A 22,159-nucleotide genomic window follows, 5' to 3' on the forward strand; every position below is an offset into this window, starting at 1 on the left:
GTCTGCTACCATTAATAACATATGTCAAATAACATCCCATTGCAGTTTGTATATAATTAGTGGAATGTTTTTCATGCAGCTATAAGTTACCTGTTTATCTGCCCGTTTTTCTGCATTTCCTGCCCTAGCATAGGGACAATGAGGAGGTTCCGGAGTAGGCCCATGTCACAAGGACAGGGGACCTACTATATCTAGGCAGGACCACCAGACTAAGGCATTTCAGGTCCGCTAATCTCTGATTATCAATTGGAGCTGCTTCACTATATCTGTATACATTGTTTTTTGCATTTATGTCTTGAATGGTTTATTATTAATACTAATAAACATCTCTATGGATATGTTTTTCGTGATTTTTGAATCTCTGTCAAGGGAATTCTTCCGTTGGTGACTACGCTGTTCAGTTCCGCACTCTAGCCTCCAGAACTTGCATGGAATGATGAGGCCTTGTGTGCCACATTCAAAAAAGGACTGTCAAGCAGGATTAAAGATGCCCTCGCAGCACGTGATTCTCCATCTTCATTGACTGGACTTATCCACTTGGCCACACGTATTGATGTGCATTTCGCTGAGAGGCAGGAGGAACTGCGCTTAGAGAGGGAACCTGCCCAAACACGGAGATATCCTCATCTGGCACCCGTGTTTCAACGTCCACCTCTTCAGTTTGCTGCGCCTCTTGCCGAAGAAACTATGCAAGTGGATCGTTCTCGTCTTACGCAACAGAATTTGTGCTTGTATTGTGCTAGCCCGGAGCACTTCCTCAAGAACTGTACAGTTCGCCCACAGCATCCGGGAAATGCCCACGCCTAGGGTATGTGGGAGAGGCATCACTGGGTGTGAATACTACCTCTCCATGCTTAACTATTTTTGTACAAGTCTTCGCTTCAGCCAAGTCTTCCTTCAGCGCTACAGCATTTTTGGATTCTGGATCAGCAGGTGACTTTATTGATGCGGCATTAGTCCACAAGTATCATCTTCCCCTTTTTCGACTTGCCAAGCCCTTGTTCATCTCCTCTGTTAATGGACAAAATCTGGACTGTAAGGTTCACTTCCGTACTGAATCTCTCATCATGCAAGTGGGAGTATTGCATAAAGAAAAGATTGAATTCTATGTTCTGCCACACTGTACTTCTGAGATTCTTCTTGGCCTTCCTTAGCTGCAACGTCATTTTCCGCAACTGGATTGGAGAACTGGAGAAATCATTTGCTGGGGACAATCCTGTCAAAATCTTTGCCTCCAAGCAGTTCAGCCTAAAGTTGTTTCTTGTTTTCCTCCTTTACCTGGCCTGCCGCCACCGTACCAAGATTCCTCTGACGTATTCTGCAGGAAACAGGCTGATTCTCTGCCTCCACATCGTCCTTTATGACTGCCCTATAGATCTTCTGCCTGGTACCACTCCTCCTCGTGGAAGGATATACCCTCTATCGGTTTCTGAGACCAAAGCCATGGCTGAGTATATCCAGGAGAATCTCCAAAAGGGATTTATCAGTCTTCTCCTGCTGGAGCTGGTTTCTACTTTTTTTTTTAACTTCTTTTTATTACCACCACATATTACAAAAAAAAACAACAAAGAATAATACAATATTTTATACAAATTTGAATAAAAAATATAAATGTTAATGGAATAACATGAATTCTTTCGTGTATTTTTCCCCACTGTGCTTCTTCTATCTCACCCAATTCTTTTTGCCATATTTTTCTACTGTGATGATTTCTCTTTAATATAGAAAATGTATTAAGTGCTCCATATACCTTTGACAACTCTTTTTTTCCCATCTCTGTATTCACCATCTTATCAAAAAAAAACTACCTTTTACTATTTCTACTTTCTTCCCCTTATCTACCGTATCTTTTACTATACCTCTTAATCTCATATATTCAAACCATGTCCCAACCCCAACTTCTCTATCCTTTTTTAACTCTTCCCATGTTTTAATCTTCCCTTCCTTATGTATAGCCCCTATTTTATTCACCCCCATTGTGCTAGTGTTCGAAATTCTAATCTATTTATTTCCTCTACTGTGTTTTTATTATTCCAAATGAGGGCTAAATCCGATATCCCAGTTATTCCCACCTCCCTTTTTACCATTTTCCACGTTCTTTTCAAGGCAGCTATTGTTATACAGTTTTTCCATCCTTTCTCTTCTAATTGCCCTGACGCCAGTAACTGGTAAATATCATCATATGATCCTCTACATCGTTCCATCAAATACTCAATCATATGAGATCTCCTCCAGTCCCTAATAAAGTATAATTGGGCGGCTAAAAAATACTTTGTCGCGTCCGGAAACTCCATTCCCCCTTCTCTTCTGGGTAAACATAAATATTCTATCTTAATCCTCACCCTTCTTCAGCCCCATATCAAAGCATTGAAGATTGACAGCATTCTTTTAAAAAAAAATTAATCACACCAAATGGGTGAAGCTCTAAATACGTATAATATTTTCGGCAACATAATCGTTTTAATTAATATCATTCTGTCTGCTTTAGAAATTTTGAAGTCGCTCCATATTTTAATTTTCTTTTCCATGTTCTTTATTAATGGTTCTAGGTTTCATTTATAATGATCTTCTAATTTACCTGAGATTTGTATACCTAAGTATTTAAAGTGCTCGTCTTTTTTTATATTTTTATTTCGTTTTCTATGAATATAATATTCTCCCCCAATGGAAGGAGTACTGATTTGGACCAGTTTATTTCTAACCCTGAGAAATTCCCATATTCCTTGATAATCTCCATCACTCCGATCAGATCCGACTGTTTTTCCAAAAAAAAGCAGGATATCATCTGCATATAAGGATATTTTGTCCTCTCTCCCCCTTGCACCAAACCCGCCAATCTCCTTCTCCTCTCTGATCTTAACAGCCAAAGGTTCCATGCTCATAGCAAACAGCAAGGGGGAGAGAGGGCATCCCTGTCTGGTGCCTCTTGAGAGCGAAAATTGCTCCAATAATTTCCCATTGATCGACACTCTTGCTTTAGGTTCGGAGTATAACAGTCGGATCATGTCTATATATGTTTTCCCAAAGCCGCACTTTTCTAATACTGCCCACGAGAACTCCCACTCCGCCCCGTCGAAAGCCTTAGTGGCATCTAAAGACAGGATGGAGTGGGATTCCCCGCCCTGTAATTTTCCCATATCTATATTGGTAAGGACTCTATATATATTGTGTCGGGCCATTGTTCCCGGGATAAACCCCCACTGATCTTCCTGAATTAACTCTGTGATATTACTCTGTAATCTAATGGCTAATGCTTTGGCGAAAATCTTGATATCCGTATTTATTAACGATATGGGTCTATACGACCCCATATCCTCTTTATCTTTTCCCTCTTTCAGGATCAATATTATAACCGCTTCCCGCATTGAGTCCGGTAATTTCCCGGTCACCATGCTGGTCTCAATCACTATATGTAATGCCGGGATCAAAATTCCGCCAAACCTTCTATATACCTCAAAGGGTACTCCATCGCTTCCAGGTGTTGTATTACCCCTAATCTGATCTAGAGCTTTATTCAGTTAATTTCTAGTTAATGGAGCATCTAAGGTTTGTTTTTCCATTTCGGGGAGTCTAGGGAGTTCCATTTGGTCCAAATAATTTAGCGTTTCCTTTCTTTCCTTATTATATTCAGATCTATATTGTAACTCATAATATTCTCTAAATTCCCTTTTCCAACATATATTCATTAAATTCATTTTGTAGCTTATTTAATTTTTCCTTACTCTCTTCTGATGAATTTTGTGTATATTCCTTCTCTGTATCCCTAAGATTACTTATTAAGCCCTCTTCTTTTGATTTTTTCCACTTTATTGCTCTTATTATTTCCCCTCTTAGGTAAGCTTTACGGGTCTCCCAAACAACCGGGTCACTTGCTGTGCCCCAGTTGTTTGCAAAAAACTCCCTCAAGTTTTTTTTCTATTGTGGCATTCTCTATCAAATTTAACCAGTGAGGGTTAATTTTCTGGAACCCATCTCTTACCTCTTCCTCTGTTTTTATCAGTACTTCTAGAGCCGCATGGTCCGATAGACATCTAACCCAATAATGTATTTTTATCACCTTATTTGAACTAGAGTCATTTCCCAGACATATATCTATTCTGGACATAGTCTGACAGGTCTTGTTCCAACATGAATATTCTTTCTTTTGAAGGTTGTAAATCCTCCAAATATCGCTGAGTCCCAGTTCATTACATACTTTCGCCAGGGGGGTGCAACCCACCTCTCCTTTACTCCCGCTTGCCCTCCATCTATCTAGCCTCTCATCTGGGACGCAGTTCATTTCCCCTATGGCAAACACAGGGCATTCTCCGCAACTCACGCAAAAATCTAATAATTTAAGAAGGACCGCGGATGAGAAAGGCGGGGGTATATTTACAAATGCTAATACACATCTTAAATTTTCTAGTCTCCCATTGTTACATTCTTATACTGGTCAAATTTCAATTGACACAGGTACAGTCACCATTGGAGAGAAATAAATTACTCAGATTACTTCAAATTAAGTAAACAATCATACATTTATTTTAGGCTCATAGACAAATATGGCGAACAAACTAGTAAATCTTATGTAAATAACAGTTCTTGCTTTAGTATTACAATAATAACATTAGGAAGTGCAGGCATGTTCTCAGAACAATCTCACCAACTGAGGCTTGTGTGGGCTGGATCCATCATGGAAAGTTCATCTAAGATGGCTTCCTTCTACATCAGACTGGATTGGCTCCGCCTCCTTCCTCTTAGCTTGGCTTACTTCATTCTTGGTTCTTCATGACTGATGTCCTTCCCTCGTCCTCCATGAGTGAGTGAGGTCTCCTTAATGATGCTGCCCCCTGTTGACGCAGTCTTCTTTTATACCATACTTATGGGTGTGTTCTTTACATATGTGGGCGTGGTTATACTAAATCTTTTATCCATAAATATACTTATCTCTATATATCTCTTCCCAGTGGGTTGGTTTGAGTATATCTTTAACTTAAGGGTGTATACATCATGTCATGCTTAACTTGCAATCCGATTGGACATTACTACCTTCACATATATGGTACTGCTGTAGTTTCAACCTTAACATCCTTAATAGTGTGTTATGCATACCTCAGCAATTCTATGTAAAGGTTCAGCTTAACTGTTCCTAAAGGTCATGGCATCCATTTTAGATTTGACTTTTGTCAGCCATCTTGTATACCCTTGCATAAGTTATAATTGTATATTAAATATTTTAACATTTCCCCCTGTTATGAGTTTAAAATACATTCATATTTTGATACTCAAAATACAGTTTATCAATATACAATTACCATATATAGTATTAGTAACCAAATCCTTACTTTGTAGTCATTTTATAAATAAATTAGACAATCCCCTTTAAATTCGTATATATCATCTCAGAATATCAATTTTAAGTAAATTAATCCATTCATGGTATACATTGGTAATATTATCATTATTCTAATAATTCTTTGTCATAGTATATCATGATATGTAACAAATCATGTTATACTAGTCCATACAATAATACATTATCATTTTCCCATATTGTGTTATATTATGTTATGTTATGTTGTGTTGTGATATACTGTAATTTATCTTTCACAAAAAAATCTTTAATCAATACCTAAATCTAATCTAAATATTTGTCTTCTTGGGCCTTGGAAAAACAGTCCATAAAAAATCCTTGAAATGGAAAAACTTTACAAAATCCTTGAAAAACATAAAGTCATTGTCCTTTGATTATTTTTACCAATAATAACAAATTTTCTTTCTTTGCTCCAATTCTGCGTTCATCCTTTTGTCAGTTGGTTCCTTGAATTTTTCTGTAATAGGAAACATTCTTTTTAGTCCTGGACAGCCAAGGGTTAACATCCCTTGATGATAAGTCACTTCCACGCAGACTCTGCATCAGCACTGCAACAGTTAATTTTAACTCTTTTCTTTCTTTGCTGGAACAACAGCTGGTGATAAGAAAACAGTCCTTTTTCTAATAACTTTTTTTCTTCACCTTTTGGCTCCTGGACTTATGTTTTAGCCCAATTTGTAGAAACAATACATTTCTTTAACTCCTTTGCTTGAGACAAAAGCTGATGGTCAAATATCTCACTCTGTAACTTGACTCAGGTGGTGAATTCCATTCAGGCCGTAATCTCTGCTTTTCTGTAGAACTAGAAGTTACAGCAAGTCCTCTTTATATTTCTTTAATACAGGTAAACCTTTTTGCATTGGTCACCTCTGGACTTCAGACTCCTATTCATCTGTAGGCATAAAGTCTTTTTCCCAAAAACACAGTTCAAAATATCCTTGATCCTCACAGCAAGTGAAGTCCTTTCCCCATGGGAGAACTTAAAATAATTTTAACAAAGTACTTTGAATAGTCTCTAGTCAGTTAAAAATAACAGATAGTCCAATAGTCCAAAAACTTATCTTTGTTCTTCATCTGTTTTACTTGGATATCCCACTTGATTTTGGAAATATCAAAAATAATCAAAAACAAAAGCTCTTCTTTTTCCCCTAAACTATAACCAAAATATTGGAAACTTTATCTATAATATATTCATTACAATATACCGCATCATTTCATATCATATATACCTTATCATTTTAAATATGAAATAATTATAAAAACATTAATTATTATTATTATTATGACACATATGCTAAACATCACTCCATGACAATTCATAATATTACTATTATACTATTATATTAACCATATCTGACTGCGAATTCGAAATATCTTAAAATAATACAACAGTATAATAGTAAACAAGTCTTAGCTCATAAGTTATCCTCATGTGTCATGTAAATCATATAGTATCTAAGCATATTCATAACATTCTTATTTTTATTTCACATTAATAATTACTTTAAATATAACCTTAATTACCCACGTATTCCAAATCACTAAATAGACTATATAAAGGGAACCTAAAATATAACTTTTAATATGTACGTAAGTTAAAACGTGTACAAATAGATATCAACGGTAGCAAAAATAAATATATACAGTTTATAAATGAATGGCGGCCATCAGTGCTATTGATGCAATAACTAAATATTCCACAAATATGTCCTCAACACAATCCATAAAATATTGGGCTTCCAGATAATAAGTATCCAAATATCAATACATGGAATTCTGGATTCTGTTGTACTCAATATGCATCCTTAAGGGTGGCACCTCTAGAGATGAATTAGGATACGTTCACAGTCCTCCATTCTAGGAGTATGTGGTTAAACATCGTTATCAACTGTATATAACCACCTGATGTCCCTCTATTGAGGGTGTAGAATAGTTAATCGATAGAGTGTGGGAATCACTGGACACTGGTTAAGCTATAGTTCACACCTAAGTGGTTAGTTATGCGTTTTAAAGTAGCTCACGCAATGTATTAGTAACTGAGCACTTAATCCACTTTGGTTCACACTTGGTTTATTTATTGGGCGTCATAAAATGCCGCACAGTCCAACGTGTCTTGCTATAGGTCCTATTCTCACACCGCAGTATCTCACAAAAACCGCATCACATAGATGTATCCAGGTGGAATTCATACATTATGTGGGTTGAGTAGATGCATGTTCACATTAGTCATTGCGGTCTGATCTTTGAGTTAGTCGGAATATAGCTCCGACACTGTGTAGACAGCGTCATATAGATATCCAATTGATTCAATATAAGGTGGCTCCCACTTCTCCAACATGCAAATATTATATAACCACAGTCTCTAATCTTGTTAAGTGCGAGGTGTGAGAATATAGATATAAACAAATGTTGCAATATCCCAAGAGTCCATTCTAGGGATCGACTGATAACGATTTTTTAGGGCCGATACCGATAACCTGTGGAGGTTAAGGCCGATAGCCGATAATTTATTCCGATATTCCGGTATAAATTTTCGGCTATTTCTCTCCCCCCCCCCGAAGCCGCTGCAGATCATTGATTTAAAGCGGGTGCTTTAAATCAATGAACTGTAGCGGCTTTTGCGGTGCCAGAGACCGTCGCCGCCACCCGCTTCTCTCCCCCTGCCTGTATAAAGCCCCCCCTGACTAATAATACCCCCTGTCCGATGCACCTCATATATAATGCCCCATGTCCTGTGCACCTCACATATAATGCCCCCTGAGGGTGCAGAACAGGGGGCATTATATGTGAGGGGCACAGGACATGGGGCATTATATATGAGGGGCACATGTCAGGGGCATTATATGTGGGGGCACATGATGGGGGCATTGTATGTGAGGAACACAGGACATGAGGCATTATATGTGGGGGTCACAGGACAGGGGGTATTATGTATGAGGGGCACATGATGGGGGGATTATATGTGGGGGTACATGACAGCCCACCCCTGTCATGTGCCCATATAATGCCCCCCTGACTTATAATACCCCCTGTCCTGTGCCCCTCACATATATTGCCCCCTGTCCAGTGCCTCTCACATATAATGCCCCATGTCCTGCCCCCTCAGGGAGCATTATATGTGAGGGTACAGGACAGGGGGTATTATAAGTCAGGGGGCATTATATGGGCACATGACAGGGGGGCTGTCATGTGCCCCCACATATAATCCCCCCTGTCCTGTGTTCCTCACATATAATACCCCCCCTGATATGTGCCCCTCACTTAAATTTGCCCCCCATACTTATAATTTGTCCGTCCATCCATACAGCGCCCGAGCAGTGCTCACCTTTCTCACGCTGCTACGTACTTGTACTCTTGTACTCTGAGTGAGAGCTACAGAGACGTGATCTCCGGGCGCCGGCGCGATGATGTGATGTCATCACGCCGGCCTGCTGTGGATCAGCGGCGTCGCTAGGTCTACAAAAGATCCGGGACACTGACCATGGCTGAGGGCAGAGCCACAAAAGAAGGGATCATAGGTGGCAGAGTCACTCAGTTTACAATATACACTATATATACAGTATACAGTGTACAGTATATGTCTGTGTACTTCCTTGCTTCTGTGCTCCAACCACTGCTCCTCTGGTCCGCAGCCTATGGGCCATAGCAGTAGGTACCCGGACCAGAGGAGCAGTGGTTGGAGCTCCAAAGGTAGCGAGCAGCTGCTGCATAATCACCGTCCTGTCCAGGGCCAGAGTGGGACCTAAAATAGGACTGTGCATATTAGACTATGCAGCCCTTTGTTTGTGGGGGACCCAGCAGTTGGACTCCCACCAAAGTAAAATGGGCTGCATGGTGAAATCTCCTTGGTTCAAGGGGCTTTTCAGCTGTTGCAAAGGAACAACTCCCATCATCCATGGAAAGCTTCAGTCATGATGGGAGTTGTAGTTTTGTCACAGCTTGAGAACCACTTATTGGGGTATAGTTTCACTGCAGGACTTTCAAGTGACTACAGCTCAGATGAGAAACAGGCGGACTACACAATGGTTTGACTCACAGGAGACGTCTTCTCTGCTGTCTTTTCTTTTTTTCTTCATCTGGTCCAGACGCCAGGTCTTCTTCCATCTTCTCTGCAGAGTTGACGCTTGGACATCATTGGTTCCTCATTTTGTCAGCAGATCCTCATTGTCTGTATGAAGACAATAATTATTGTAATCCTGCCAGATACTATGGGGGAGATTCATCAAAACCTGTCCAGAGGAAAAGTTGCTGAGTTGCCCATAGCAACCAATCAGATCTGATTGGTTGCTATGGGCAACTCAGCAACTTTTCCTCTGGACAGGTTTTGATGAATCTCCCCCCTATGCCCTTAAATATAACCAGACATCATGCCATACACTGTTTCATCTGTTTGGCAGAATCCCACCCTTGTGGTGACCTCCCCCGGACCCCTAAGTCCCCCCCACCAGACTCATCTTTGTCCTCGTCTTTCAGACCTCTAAGGACTTGCCCATACTGCGGACATTCAGTCGGCAGAATTCTGCCTGCAGCAGGCGCCACCTCAGTCCTCAGTGATGGGACCACGCTGACAGCAATGCAGTGCGGCAGAATAAACATGTTCATTCTTTGGGAAGACGTCCATTGCGCCAGCATAATTCCACAGTATACACAGAGCAACAGAATCCCATTTTAATCAATAGGACTCTGCTGCTAGTGGATTTCCACAGTGAAATTATGCCAGCCGAATGTCCTCAGTGTGGATGAGCGCTTAGTCCCCCCAGACCTCTTAGTTCTCCTCCACATCCCCCTTTTCCCCTTGTTTGGAACCCTTAGTCCAGTGGTGTCCAAACTGTGGCCCTCCAGATGTTGCAAAACTACAATTCCCAGCATGCCCGTTCCATTGGCTGTCCGAGCATGCTGGGAGTTGTAGTTTTGCAACATCTGGAGGGCCACAGTTTGGACACCACTGTCTTAGTCACTCTCAGACCCTCTGTTATCCTCCCCCAGCCACTAAGTCCCCCCCCCCCAGATGCCCTTGTCTCCTTCTCCACCGCACACACACATCTCTTTGATGCTTTATTATCTTCTAACCCCCCCCCCAACCCCTCTGTGATTTTCCACACTCCAATTACAGCCCCCTCCCTCATTCCATACTGCTCTTTCTCTCCCCCATCCTCCTTTTCACCCACCTTGTGGGGAGGACAGCTGAAGCAGCTCTGTGGCGGCGGGATGTCCTCCTCCTCCTTCAGCCGGGGTACGGACCGTGACGTTAGGCGCCTGCGTCGTGTGCTGTGTCCCTGCCTGTTAACTCATCGCTGGTGTAATAAAGAAAACTGTGTCCCTGTAGCAGAATGTGACTCCTCCACAGGGACACAGTTTCCTTTATAACACCGGCCCGGAGCGAGGTCCCCTTCAGTGCCGATAATCGGTCGGTCCCTAGTCCATTCATCATGTCCTGGTTGGTAAAAAGCGGTCCAATGCGTTTCGATTGCAAAATCTCCTCAGGGACCTTGGGTAAGACATGGTCTCCTTGTTATTAACAGTGCTAGCATTGCACTGCGTACGGCACTGATGGCGGCCGTACTATAACTGACAAACATGCTCTAATATATACCTATTATCCTGGGTCACGTGAGGGGGAATGACCTATACAGAGCGGCTACGTCACTGCAAAGTGCACCTTGTGATGGCCGCTCACTATGCACATCATCCATCACACCTGCACCAGGTAATCTCTTAATTCAGGAGGTTATGTGTTTCACGACTCGTTCTGATATAGCTGACAATTGCAAGGTAGATGTATACTATTAGGCTTTCGGATGCGTTCCACGATGTAAATAGATGAGCTAGTGTTCGCTCTTAGTTCAGCAGTCATACTAAGGTGAATATTAACTCTTAGAAATCTATCCATATAGCAGCCTAATGTTTTAGTTTGATAAAGTATATTAATGCTATATACAAACATATAATGGAAAAAATGTTTTGCAACAGACTGAGACGCTTACCAATCAGTACATTACCTATATTTGTTAGTTTTTACATTTATTCACATTTGTTTAGACCAGGATTACAGTAGACTCTGCATATAAATGCATATAAGTTATTAGTCTAAATAAAACACGCATATGATATAAAGTCATTAAGCCCCTGAGGTTTTACACAGTCTATTCTGTAAGTCCACTCCGCTTCACATTGAAGCAGAATCCTATCCCATGATCCTCCTCTCTTAGGGGGTGGCACTACCTCAATGATTTGGGCTCTCAACGTATCTCGTTTTAGACAATGTTGGGGTTACAATTCCTTTTGATATAGGTTTACTCAGATTATGTGTTGAACTTTTCTGGAGCTGTGTGATTTCTGTCATGTGATCTCTCCGTGGTCCGTGTCTCTTCTGAGCTACCATTTTGTGTCTCACTTGCCTAATGTCTTAAACTGGTTCTGGCTTTGTCTGCCTAATGTTCTCCTGTATGTTGGACTTTTTACAAGTGTGCCTAGCCATGTTGTTTTGTGATATTTTAGAAGCCTGACAATTCTTATCTTTTTGTTGCTTCCTGGCTACATCAATTAGTTTAGCGACTTCGATTAACGAATTTTTCTTTGACGCTATTGCTAATATTACTTTATCCATGAAAGGAAACTTTTTAATAAATGTACTTATCATAATCTGATTTTTATCAATTGATGTGTTTTTTCCCATGACCACCTTGAACATTCGTTCAAAACTTTTCATGTACTCAAAAACACATTGGTCTTTTCCGATTTGATAGGAAGTTAACATATCCATGCTTGGAATGTCCTTGTTGACACCTGTACAGAGCATTGTCAGCCTGTCAACATCATCACATTCCAACCATTCTTCTCCCTGTACATTGTGATGTAATTCTATAATTCTCCAAATATCTACAGGAATATATAATCGGAAAGTTTTATTGATTTGAGACTTGGTTAAACCAAACTTGGCTACGTGTACCTCAAAAAGTTCTAAACTTCTCGCTACATGAAATTTCTTATTAAATGTAGGGATTTCTTTTTTAAGTTTACTCAAATAGTGTAATTCTGTTAACAAATGCATTGAGCTGTCACTTTGACAGATGTCAGCAGCTGACGCCCTTAAGTCTTCACTACACTGAGTAGTAAACATTGCTTGTGACTCTGTATCCAGATCAGATGTCAACACGTTTTGACTTGTTCCGTCACCATTACATTGTATACCACAATCTTTTTTGGATACAATTTCTGGATCATTTCCATGTATCAAAACTTGATTATGGAAAACTTGTGACAGATGTACCAGATTTGCTACCTTACATTTCTCTTTATTTACAAATAATTTACCATCTATTTCCTTATTCTTAGTTTCATATTCTGTTACTAATTTAAACCATAACTGTGTTAAGTCTACTTTAGATACATCTGACTTAAAACTAGACATGTCTGAAACCTGCATTTTACATTTGTCTACCATAATATAGAGAAATTAAAACAATACTCACACGATAGCCTCTTGTCTCTCAGTCTGCTCTGCTGAAACGTCCTTTATCAAGTTCCCGCAGCTGAATTCTTTTCCTGGCCTTCTCCAATGGTCGTCAGATTCTTAGGGTCTCGTCTTTCTGGAAGCTTGTATCATCCGTACGCGTCTCTCCCCCTGTACAAGCTGAACAAAGACGAATGGCTGGCGTCGCCAAAATGTTACATTCTTATACTGGTCAAATTTCAATTGACACAGTCACCATTGGAGAGGAATAAATTACTCAGGTTACGTCAAATTAAGTAAACAATCATACATTTATTTTAGGCTCATAGACAAATATGGCCGACAGAACAAACTAGTAAATCTTATGTAAATAACAGTTCTTGCTTAAGTATTACAATAATAACATTAGGAAGTGCAGGCATGTTCTCAGAACCATCTCACCAACTGAGGGTTGTGTGGGCTGGATCCATCATGGAAAGTTCATCTAAGATGGCTTCCTTCTACATCAGACTGGATTGGCTCCGCCTCCTTCCTCTTAGCTTGGCTTACTTCATTCTTGGTTCTTCATGACTGATGTCCTTCCCTCGTCCTCCATGAGTGAGTGAGGTCTCCTTAATGATGCTGCCCCCTGTTGACGCAGTCTTCTTTTATACCATACTTATGGGTGTGTTCTTTACATATGTGGGCGTGGTTATACTAAGTCTTTTATCCATAAATATACTTATCTCTATATATCTCTTCCCAGTGGGTTGGTTTGAGTATATCTTTAACTTAAGGGTGTATACATTATGTCATGCTTAACTTGTAATCCGATTGGACATTACTACCCTTCACATATATGGTACTGCTGTAGTTTCAACCTTAACATCCTTAATAGTGTGTTATGCATACCTCAGCAATTCTATGTAAAGGTTCAGCTGTCTATAGCTTAACTGTTTCTAAAGGTCATGGCATCCATTTTAGATTTGACTTTTGTCAGCCATCTTGTATACCCTTGCATAAGTTATAATTGTATATAAAATATTTTAACACCCATATAAAAAAAAACCTCCCCTCAGCATCTACCCTTTTTCTAATGAATTCCCAATTTAAGTTTCTACGGATTAACACCGAAACCCCCCGTGAATATGCTGTATGAAGAGAATGGTAATAAATTCCTCAAATATTACGTTTCAAAACCATTACTGTTTCCCCCGTTAAATGTGTCTCAACTAATCCGACTATACCTGGTGCATGCTTCATAATAACTCCCATTACCGCTGATCTTTTAATTTTATCCCAAAGTCCTCGTACATTCCATACCACAGCCTTAACAGTCATCCGTGGTCATTCTCTTACAGTCCAGTTGAACACAATAAACACCATAGTGAGAAGGAAAAGAAAAGGAAAAGAAAGAAAAAAAAAATTTTTGAGAAGAAAAAAAAAATCAAAAAAACAAAAATAAAATAAATTTTTTTTCCCAATTTCTTTGAGGAAAAAAAATTTTGGAAAAAATAAAAAAAATCTTCCCCAGGGTTCCGCAAACCTCCCCCCCCCCCCCCCATCCATAGACCTGCTCCCGCTACAGGTGTTTCACCAGGTGTCGTTTATACTCAGGAGAAAAAAATTTATAAAATACATTGTCCCAATTAGGGTTTTACACCCAAATCCAGTTCTTATAGATAAATTCTCATTTTTTATGCAGAAGGGCCTACTTTATCGACTTAAAACATTCAAGGTGAACATGGCAGCGTTCACCTCCACAGCTATAATCACCACGAGGGGGATTTATTATTGAGCGAGCAAAACCTGCCCCCACACCTATTCTTTTAGTAGTTTGTTCACTGTGGCAGCAGTTTCATCCTTATAACAACACAGATATGAGAGGATCTCACCCGAATCTCAGCTGGGTCCCTGGAGCAGCCATGGATCAGCCTCCTCAGTGTGTCTTCCTCCAGTAGCTCCAGGGTCACACTCTCACTCTGCCTGCATTCTCAGCACAACACAGATCCGGGTTCCTCCCCCTCACTGCCTCTTCTGGGCCTCCACTCCAGATCACAGCGTTGTCGGCACCTGTGTGTGCTGTTCGTGTGGGGGCCACTACGCTCACAGTCCACTGCTCCCCGCTTGCTACTCCTGTGTCAGGTCAGATCCCTCTGCTCCACCGCCATCCAGCACACTCACATCCCAGCTTTCAGCGCAGCTGAGCGGTGTCCCGGACCAGCAGCATGTGTTTGGTCCATGGAGGGGGCAGGAAGCGGGGGGAGGAGGCTCTCAACCTCCGCCCATCATGTCCTGTCCTGGTTTCTACTTTGTAGGTAAGAAGAATGGCACTCTGTCCATACATTGACTACAGGGGACTTAACAAAATCACGGTCAAGAATCATTACCCACTACCTCTTATCTCAGAACTTTTGGACTGCCTACATGGTACCAAGGTCTTCTCCAAGTTGGACTTACGTGGAGCGTATAACCTCATTCATATACTCAAGGGAGATGAATGGAGAACTGCCTTCCATACTCGTGACGGACATTTTGAGTTTCTTGTAATGCCTTTTGGTCTCTCCAATGCTCCAGCCATTTTTCAATTATATCTTCCGTGATCTTCTCTACACCTGTGTTGTTGTATACTTAGATGACATCCTCATCTTCTCTTCCAACTTAGAGGAACATCGTACTCATGTTCGTCTGGTTCTTCAGCAACTATGGAAGAATCATCTGTACGCCAAACTGAAGAAATGCCTGTTCGAGAAGTCTAGTCTTCGGTTTCTTGGCTACATTGTCTCTCATCGGGGCCTGCAGATGGATCCAGATAACTTGTGTGCAGTATTGGATTGACCTCGTCCTTTGGGCCTACATGCTATTCAATGCTTTCTGGAATTCGCTAACTATTATCGTCAATTTATCCCACATTTTTCATTCTTGGTTGCTCCAATCGTGGCTCTCACATAGAAGACTTCTAATCCTAAGTCTCGGCCTCAAGAGGCTGAAAGGCCTTCTTCTGTTTAAAGTCTGCGTTTACCTCTGCTCCTTTGCTTACCAGATCCGGAGAGACCCTTTGCTTTGGAGGTTGATGCCTCATCTATTGGAGCGGGTACCGTTCTTACTCAGGAAAATGCCAAGGGCAAGACTGTAACTTGTGGGTTCTTCTCCAAGACCTTCTCTCCTGCTGAGAGGAATTACTCCATTGGAGATCGTGAACTCCTCGCTATCAAGCTAGCTTTGGAGGAATGGTGATATCTCATCTCATCCGGTCAGCATCTACTCCGACCATAAGAATCTTCTATACCTTCAGTCTGCTCAGCATTTGAACCCCCGCAGGCAAGGTGGGGGTTCAACTTCTTCATCCACTTCTGTCCAGCAGACAAGAACATCAGGGCAGATGCTCTCTCCAGGTCCTCTGACGCCATTGGTTTGGACTCCACGCCTAGGCATATTATTCCTCCTGACAGTTTGATTCCTGCTGCTCCTGCTGAAATTCAGCAAGTTCCTCCGGGAAAATCCTTTGTGCCCGCCAGATTGAGACACAAGGTGCTGAAATGGGGTCATTCTTCCTTGACAGCAGGTCATCCTGGTATACGCAAGACTCTACTTCTAATCTCCCGGCACTACTGGTGGCCCCATCTTGAACTTGATGTTTCTGATTTTGTTCGTTCCTGTGAAACCTGTGCCCATGACAAAACTCCTCGACAGAGACCTGCAGGACTTTTACAGCCTTTACCCATTCCGAAGACTCCCTGGTCCCATATCGCCATGGATTTCATCACTGATTTGCCACCATCTTATAATAACACGGTCATGTGGGTCATTGTAGATCGGTTTTCCAAGATGGCTCATTTCATTCCTCTACCAGGTCTTCCTTCTGCCCCGTAGCTGGCAAAGTACTTCTTGTTGCATGTCTTTCGTTTACATTGTCTTCCTCAGCATATCGTTTCGGATCGAGGTGTGTCTCTAAGTTCTGGCGAGCCCTTTGTAACCGTCTGGACATTAATCTGGACTTCTCCTCGGCCTATAACCCTCAGTCCAATGGTCAGGTGGAGAGGGTTAATCAAAGCCTAGAGACTTATCTTCGGCATTTTGTTTCCGCTAGCCAAGACGATTGGGTCGACCTTCTCCCCTGGGCTGAATTCTCATATAATCATAAGGATTCTGAGTCCACAAGGTCATCCCCCTTTTTTGTTGTCTACGGACTCCATCTCCATTCTCCTCTTCCTCTCCCAGTATCCTCCGGTGTGCCTGCTGTTGATGAGCTCCCACCTGTGCCTTGAATCTCCTCAGCTGCTTGTGTGGTCGAGCCGTGCCCGGGGTAGCGACCTTGGTGCCGCCTGCCGCAGCAAGTCCATCCCGCTTTGCGGCAGGCTCTGTTGAAGACAAGCGGCACCTTAGACTCCGCTCCCTGGTACGGTCTGAGTCATCTACCACACAGGTCCAGCGGATCCACTATCATCTGTGTCTACTGAAACGTGAATGCTACACTGTGGATATAGACATCTCTTATACCATCATGACCATGTGACAATCTGTGCATCCTGCTAGCTACTAGTAATGGCTGTGACCTATAAGTGGTCACATAATGCGACTGTCATGCCTAGTACTAGAAACTAGAAGCCAGTGAGAACTGAGGGCAGTCACATGACATCAATGCTATAAGTGGTCCCAGGTACCCCTATAATCCCCCTCCACAGGTACTCCTATAATTCCCCTCCACAGGTACCCTTATAATTCCCATCCACAGGTACCTCTATAAATCCCACCCACAGATACCCCTATAATTCCCCTCCACAGGTACCCCTATAATTCCCCTCCACAGGTACCCCTATAATTCCCCTCCACAGGTACCCCTATAATTACCATCCACAGGTACCCCTATAATTCCCACCCACAGGTACCCCTATAATTCCCCTCCACAGGTACCCCTACAATTCCCATCCACAGGTACCCCTATAATTCCCATCCACAGGTACCTCTATAATTCCCACCCACAGGTACCCCTATAATTCCCATCCACAGGTACCCCTATAATTCCCAACCACAGGTACCCCTATAATTCCCATCCACAGGTACCTCTATAATTCCCATCCACAGGTACCTCTATAATTCCCATCCACAGGTACCCCTATCATTCCCACCCACAGGTACCCATATAATTCCCATCCACAAGTACCGCTATAATCCCCAGCCACAGGTAACCCTATAATTCCCATCCACAGGTACCCCTATAATTCCCATCCACAGGTACCCCTATAATTCCCATCCACAGGTACCCCTATAATTCTCCTCCACAGGTCCCTCTATAATTCCCATCCACAGGTTCCCCTATGATTCCCATCCACAGGTACCCCTATAATTCCCATCCACAGGTACCCCTATGATTCCCACCCACAGGTACCCCTATAATTCCCATCCACAGGTATCACTATGATTCCCACCCACAGGATCCCCTATAATTCCCATCCACAGGTACCCTATAATTCCCATTCACAGGTACCCCTATATTTCCCATCCACAGATACCTCTATAATTCCCATCCACAGGTACCCCTATAATTCCCATCCACAGGTACCCCTATAATTCCCATCCACAGGTACATCTATAATTCCCATCCACATGTACCCCTATAATTCCCAGCCACATGTACCCCTATTATTCTTATTCACATTGCCCAGACACAAATCCCTCCATAGTTTTCAGCAATTTTCGCCATATAATTTCCATCTAGAGTTTCCCCATAATCCTCCATACATCACACACATCCCCCTCTGTATTACATAACACTATATATATGGCCAATAAGGAGATGTGTATTGTCCTCTGCCTGCTGTATGTCATCTATAGGAACAACAGGTCTAGAGAAGATGGCGCCCCATAAAGGAGAAGATAGTAATGACCCCAGACTAGTGATACGTCCCCTGGATCAGCAGTCATCTATTCCTCTTACCTGTTAGGGTTTCTCCTGGGGTCCCACGTCTTTATACAGAGGAGACAAGTCCCTATACAGTGAGGTCACCACCGCGTCTCTTTATCCTCTATGTGATACGGAATCTTTGGTTTTATACCAGAAGTGGCTCCTGAGTGATTGATCTGATGGCGTCAGGAGAATTCCCCTACACTGGAGATAAGGGGAAAAACATGTTACTGTAACATCAGCTGGTCACATGATAACAGGACAGGACATCGTAGACCTTTATCAGTTGTCTTTATTGGGTTCTAACTGGATGGATTCAGATGGATTCTGATCTCCATAGAGATCCAGATCTCTGTGGAGATACATGTCCTGGTAAGATGGATCCAAATCTCTGTGGATAAACATGGCCTGGTCAGATGGATCCAGATCTCTATAGAGAAACATGACCTGATCAGATGGATCCAGATCTCTATAGAGAAACATGACCTGGTCAGATGGATCCAGATCTCTATAGAGAAACATGGTCTGGTCAGATGGATCCAGATCTCTATAGAGAAACATGGCCTGGTCAGATGGATCCAGATCTCTATAAACATGGCCTGGTCAGATGGATCCAGATCTCTATAGAGAAACATGTCCTGGTCAGATGGATCCAGATCTCTATAGAGAAACATGACCTGGTCAGATGGATCCAGATCTCTATAGAGAAACATGGCCTGGTCAGATGGATCCAGATCTCTATAGAGAAACATGACCTGGTCAGATGGATCCAGATCTCTATAGAGAAACATGGCATGGTGAGATGGATCCAGATCCCTATAGAGAAACATGGCATGGTAAGATGGATCCAGATCTCTATAGAGAAATATGGCCTGGTCAGATGGATCCAGATCTCTATAGAGAAACATGGCCTGGTCAGATGGATCCAGATCTCTATAGAGAAACATGGCCTGGTCAGATGGATCCAGATCTATGAGGAGGAACATGGACTGGTCAGATGGATCCAGATCTATGAGAAGAAACATGGCCTGGTCAGATGGATCCAGATCTCTATAGAGAAACATGGCCCGGTCAGATGGATCCAAATCTCTACAGAGAAACATGGCCTGGTCAGATGGATCCAGATCTCTATAGAGAAACATGTCCTGGTCAGATGGATCCAGATCTCTACAGAAAAACATGGCCCGGTCAGATGGATCCACATCTCTATAGAGAAACATGGCCTGGTCAGATGGATCCAGATCTCTACAGAGAAACATGACCTGGTCAGATGGATCCAGATCTCTATAGAGAAACATGGCCTGGTCAGATGGATCCAGATCTCTATAGAGAAACATGACCTGGTCAGATGGATCCAAATCTCTACAGAGAAACATGACCTGGTCAGATGGATCCAGATCTCTATAGAGAAACATGGCCCGGTCAGATGGATCCAGATCTCTATAGAGAAACATGGCCTGGTCAGATGGATCCAGATCTCTATAGAGAAACATGACCTGGTCAGATGGATCCAGATCTCTATAGAGAAACATGGCCCGGTCAGATGGATCCAGATCTCTATAGAGAAACATGGCCTGGTCAGATGGATCCAGATCTCTATAGAGAAACATGACCTGGTCAGATGGATCCAGATCTCTACAGAGAAACATGACCTGGTCAGATGGATCCAGATCTCTATAGAGAAACATGGCCCGGTCAGATGGATCCAGATCTCTATAGAGAAACATGGCCCGGTCAGATGGATCCAGATCTGTATAGAGAAACATGGTCTGGTCAGATGGATCTAGAACTCTATAGAGAAACATGGCCTGGTCAGATGGATCCAGATCTCTTTAGAGAAACATGGCCTGGTCAGATGGATCCAGATCTCTATAGAGAAACATGTCCTGTCAGATGGATCCAGATATCTTTGCAGAAACATGGCCTGGTCAGATAGATCCAGATCTATAGAGAAACATGGCCTGGTCAGATGGATCCAGATCTCTATAGAGAAACATGGCCTGGTCAGATGGATCCAGATCTCTATAGAGAAACATGGCCTGGTCAGATGGATCCAGATCTCTATAGAGAAACATGGCCTGGTCAGATGGATCCAGATCTCTGTGAATAACATGACCTGGTCATATGGATCCAGATCTCTATAGAGAAACATGGCCTTTTCAGATGGATTCAGATCTCTATAGAGAAACATGGCCTGGTCAGATGGATCCAGATCTCTATAGAGAAACATGGCCTGGTCAGATGGATCCAGATCTATAGAGAAACATGGCCTGGTCAGATGGATCCAGATCTCTATAGAGAAACATGGCCCGGTCAGATGGATCCAGATCTCTATAGAGAAACATGACCTGGTCAGATGGATCCAGATCTCTATAGAGAAACATGGCCTGGTCAGATGGATCCAGATCTCTATAGAGAAACATGGCCTGGTCAGATGGATCCAGATCTATAGAGAAACATGGCCTGGTCAGATGGATCCAGATCTCTATAGAGAAACATGGCCTGGTCAGATGGATCCAGATCTCTATAGAGAAACATGACCTGGTCAGATGGATCCAGATATCTATGCAGAAACATGGCCTGGTCAGATGGGTCCAGATCTCTATAGAGAAACATGACCTGGTCAGATGGATCCAGATCTCTATAGAGAAACATGGCCTGGTCAGATGGATCCAGATCTCTATAGAGAAACATGACCTGGTCAGATGGATCCAGATCTCTATAGAGAAACATGGCATGGTGAGATGGATCCAGATCCCTATAGAGAAACATGGCATGGTAAGATGGATCCAGATCTCTATAGAGAAATATGGCCTGGTCAGATGGATCCAGATCTCTATAGAGAAACATGGCCTGGTCAGATGGATCCAGATCTCTATAGAGAAACATGGCCTGGTCAGATGGATCCAGATCTATGAGGAGGAACATGGACTGGTCAGATGGATCCAGATCTATGAGAAGAAACATGGCCTGGTCAGATGGATCCAGATCTCTATAGAGAAACATGGCCCGGTCAGATGGATCCAAATCTCTACAGAGAAACATGGCCTGGTCAGATGGATCCAGATCTCTATAGAGAAACATGTCCTGGTCAGATGGATCCAGATCTCTACAGAAAAACATGGCCCGGTCAGATGGATCCAGATCTCTATAGAGAAACATGGCCTGGTCAGATGGATCCAGATCTCTACAGAGAAACATGACCTGGTCAGATGGATCCAGATCTCTATAGAGAAACATGGCCTGGTCAGATGGATCCAGATCTCTATAGAGAAACATGACCTGGTCAGATGGATCCAAATCTCTACAGAGAAACATGACCTGGTCAGATGGATCCAGATCTCTATAGAGAAACATGGCCCGGTCAGATGGATCCAGATCTCTATAGAGAAACATGGCCTGGTCAGATGGATCCAGATCTCTATAGAGAAACATGACCTGGTCAGATGGATCCAGATCTCTATAGAGA

General features: G+C 42.4%; 1 protein-coding gene across 1 annotated transcript in view; it reads right to left on the reverse strand.

Annotated features, from left to right (window-relative positions):
- Positions 1–18,798: 18,798 nt before the first annotated feature.
- The window catches only part of LOC130267785 (uncharacterized), a 101,730-nt gene continuing 98,369 nt past the window's right edge, over positions 18,799–22,159 (reverse strand). The window contains exon 11 of the mRNA XM_056517979.1: positions 18,799–18,894. Coding sequence (XP_056373954.1) covers positions 18,890–18,894 — 5 coding nt within the window. The 3' untranslated portion in view covers positions 18,799–18,889. The remainder of the gene's footprint in view (positions 18,895–22,159) is intronic.

The sequence above is a fragment of the Hyla sarda genome, chromosome 4 (assembly GCF_029499605.1).
Source record: "Hyla sarda isolate aHylSar1 chromosome 4, aHylSar1.hap1, whole genome shotgun sequence".
Classification (NCBI taxonomy): Eukaryota; Metazoa; Chordata; class Amphibia; order Anura; family Hylidae; genus Hyla; species Hyla sarda.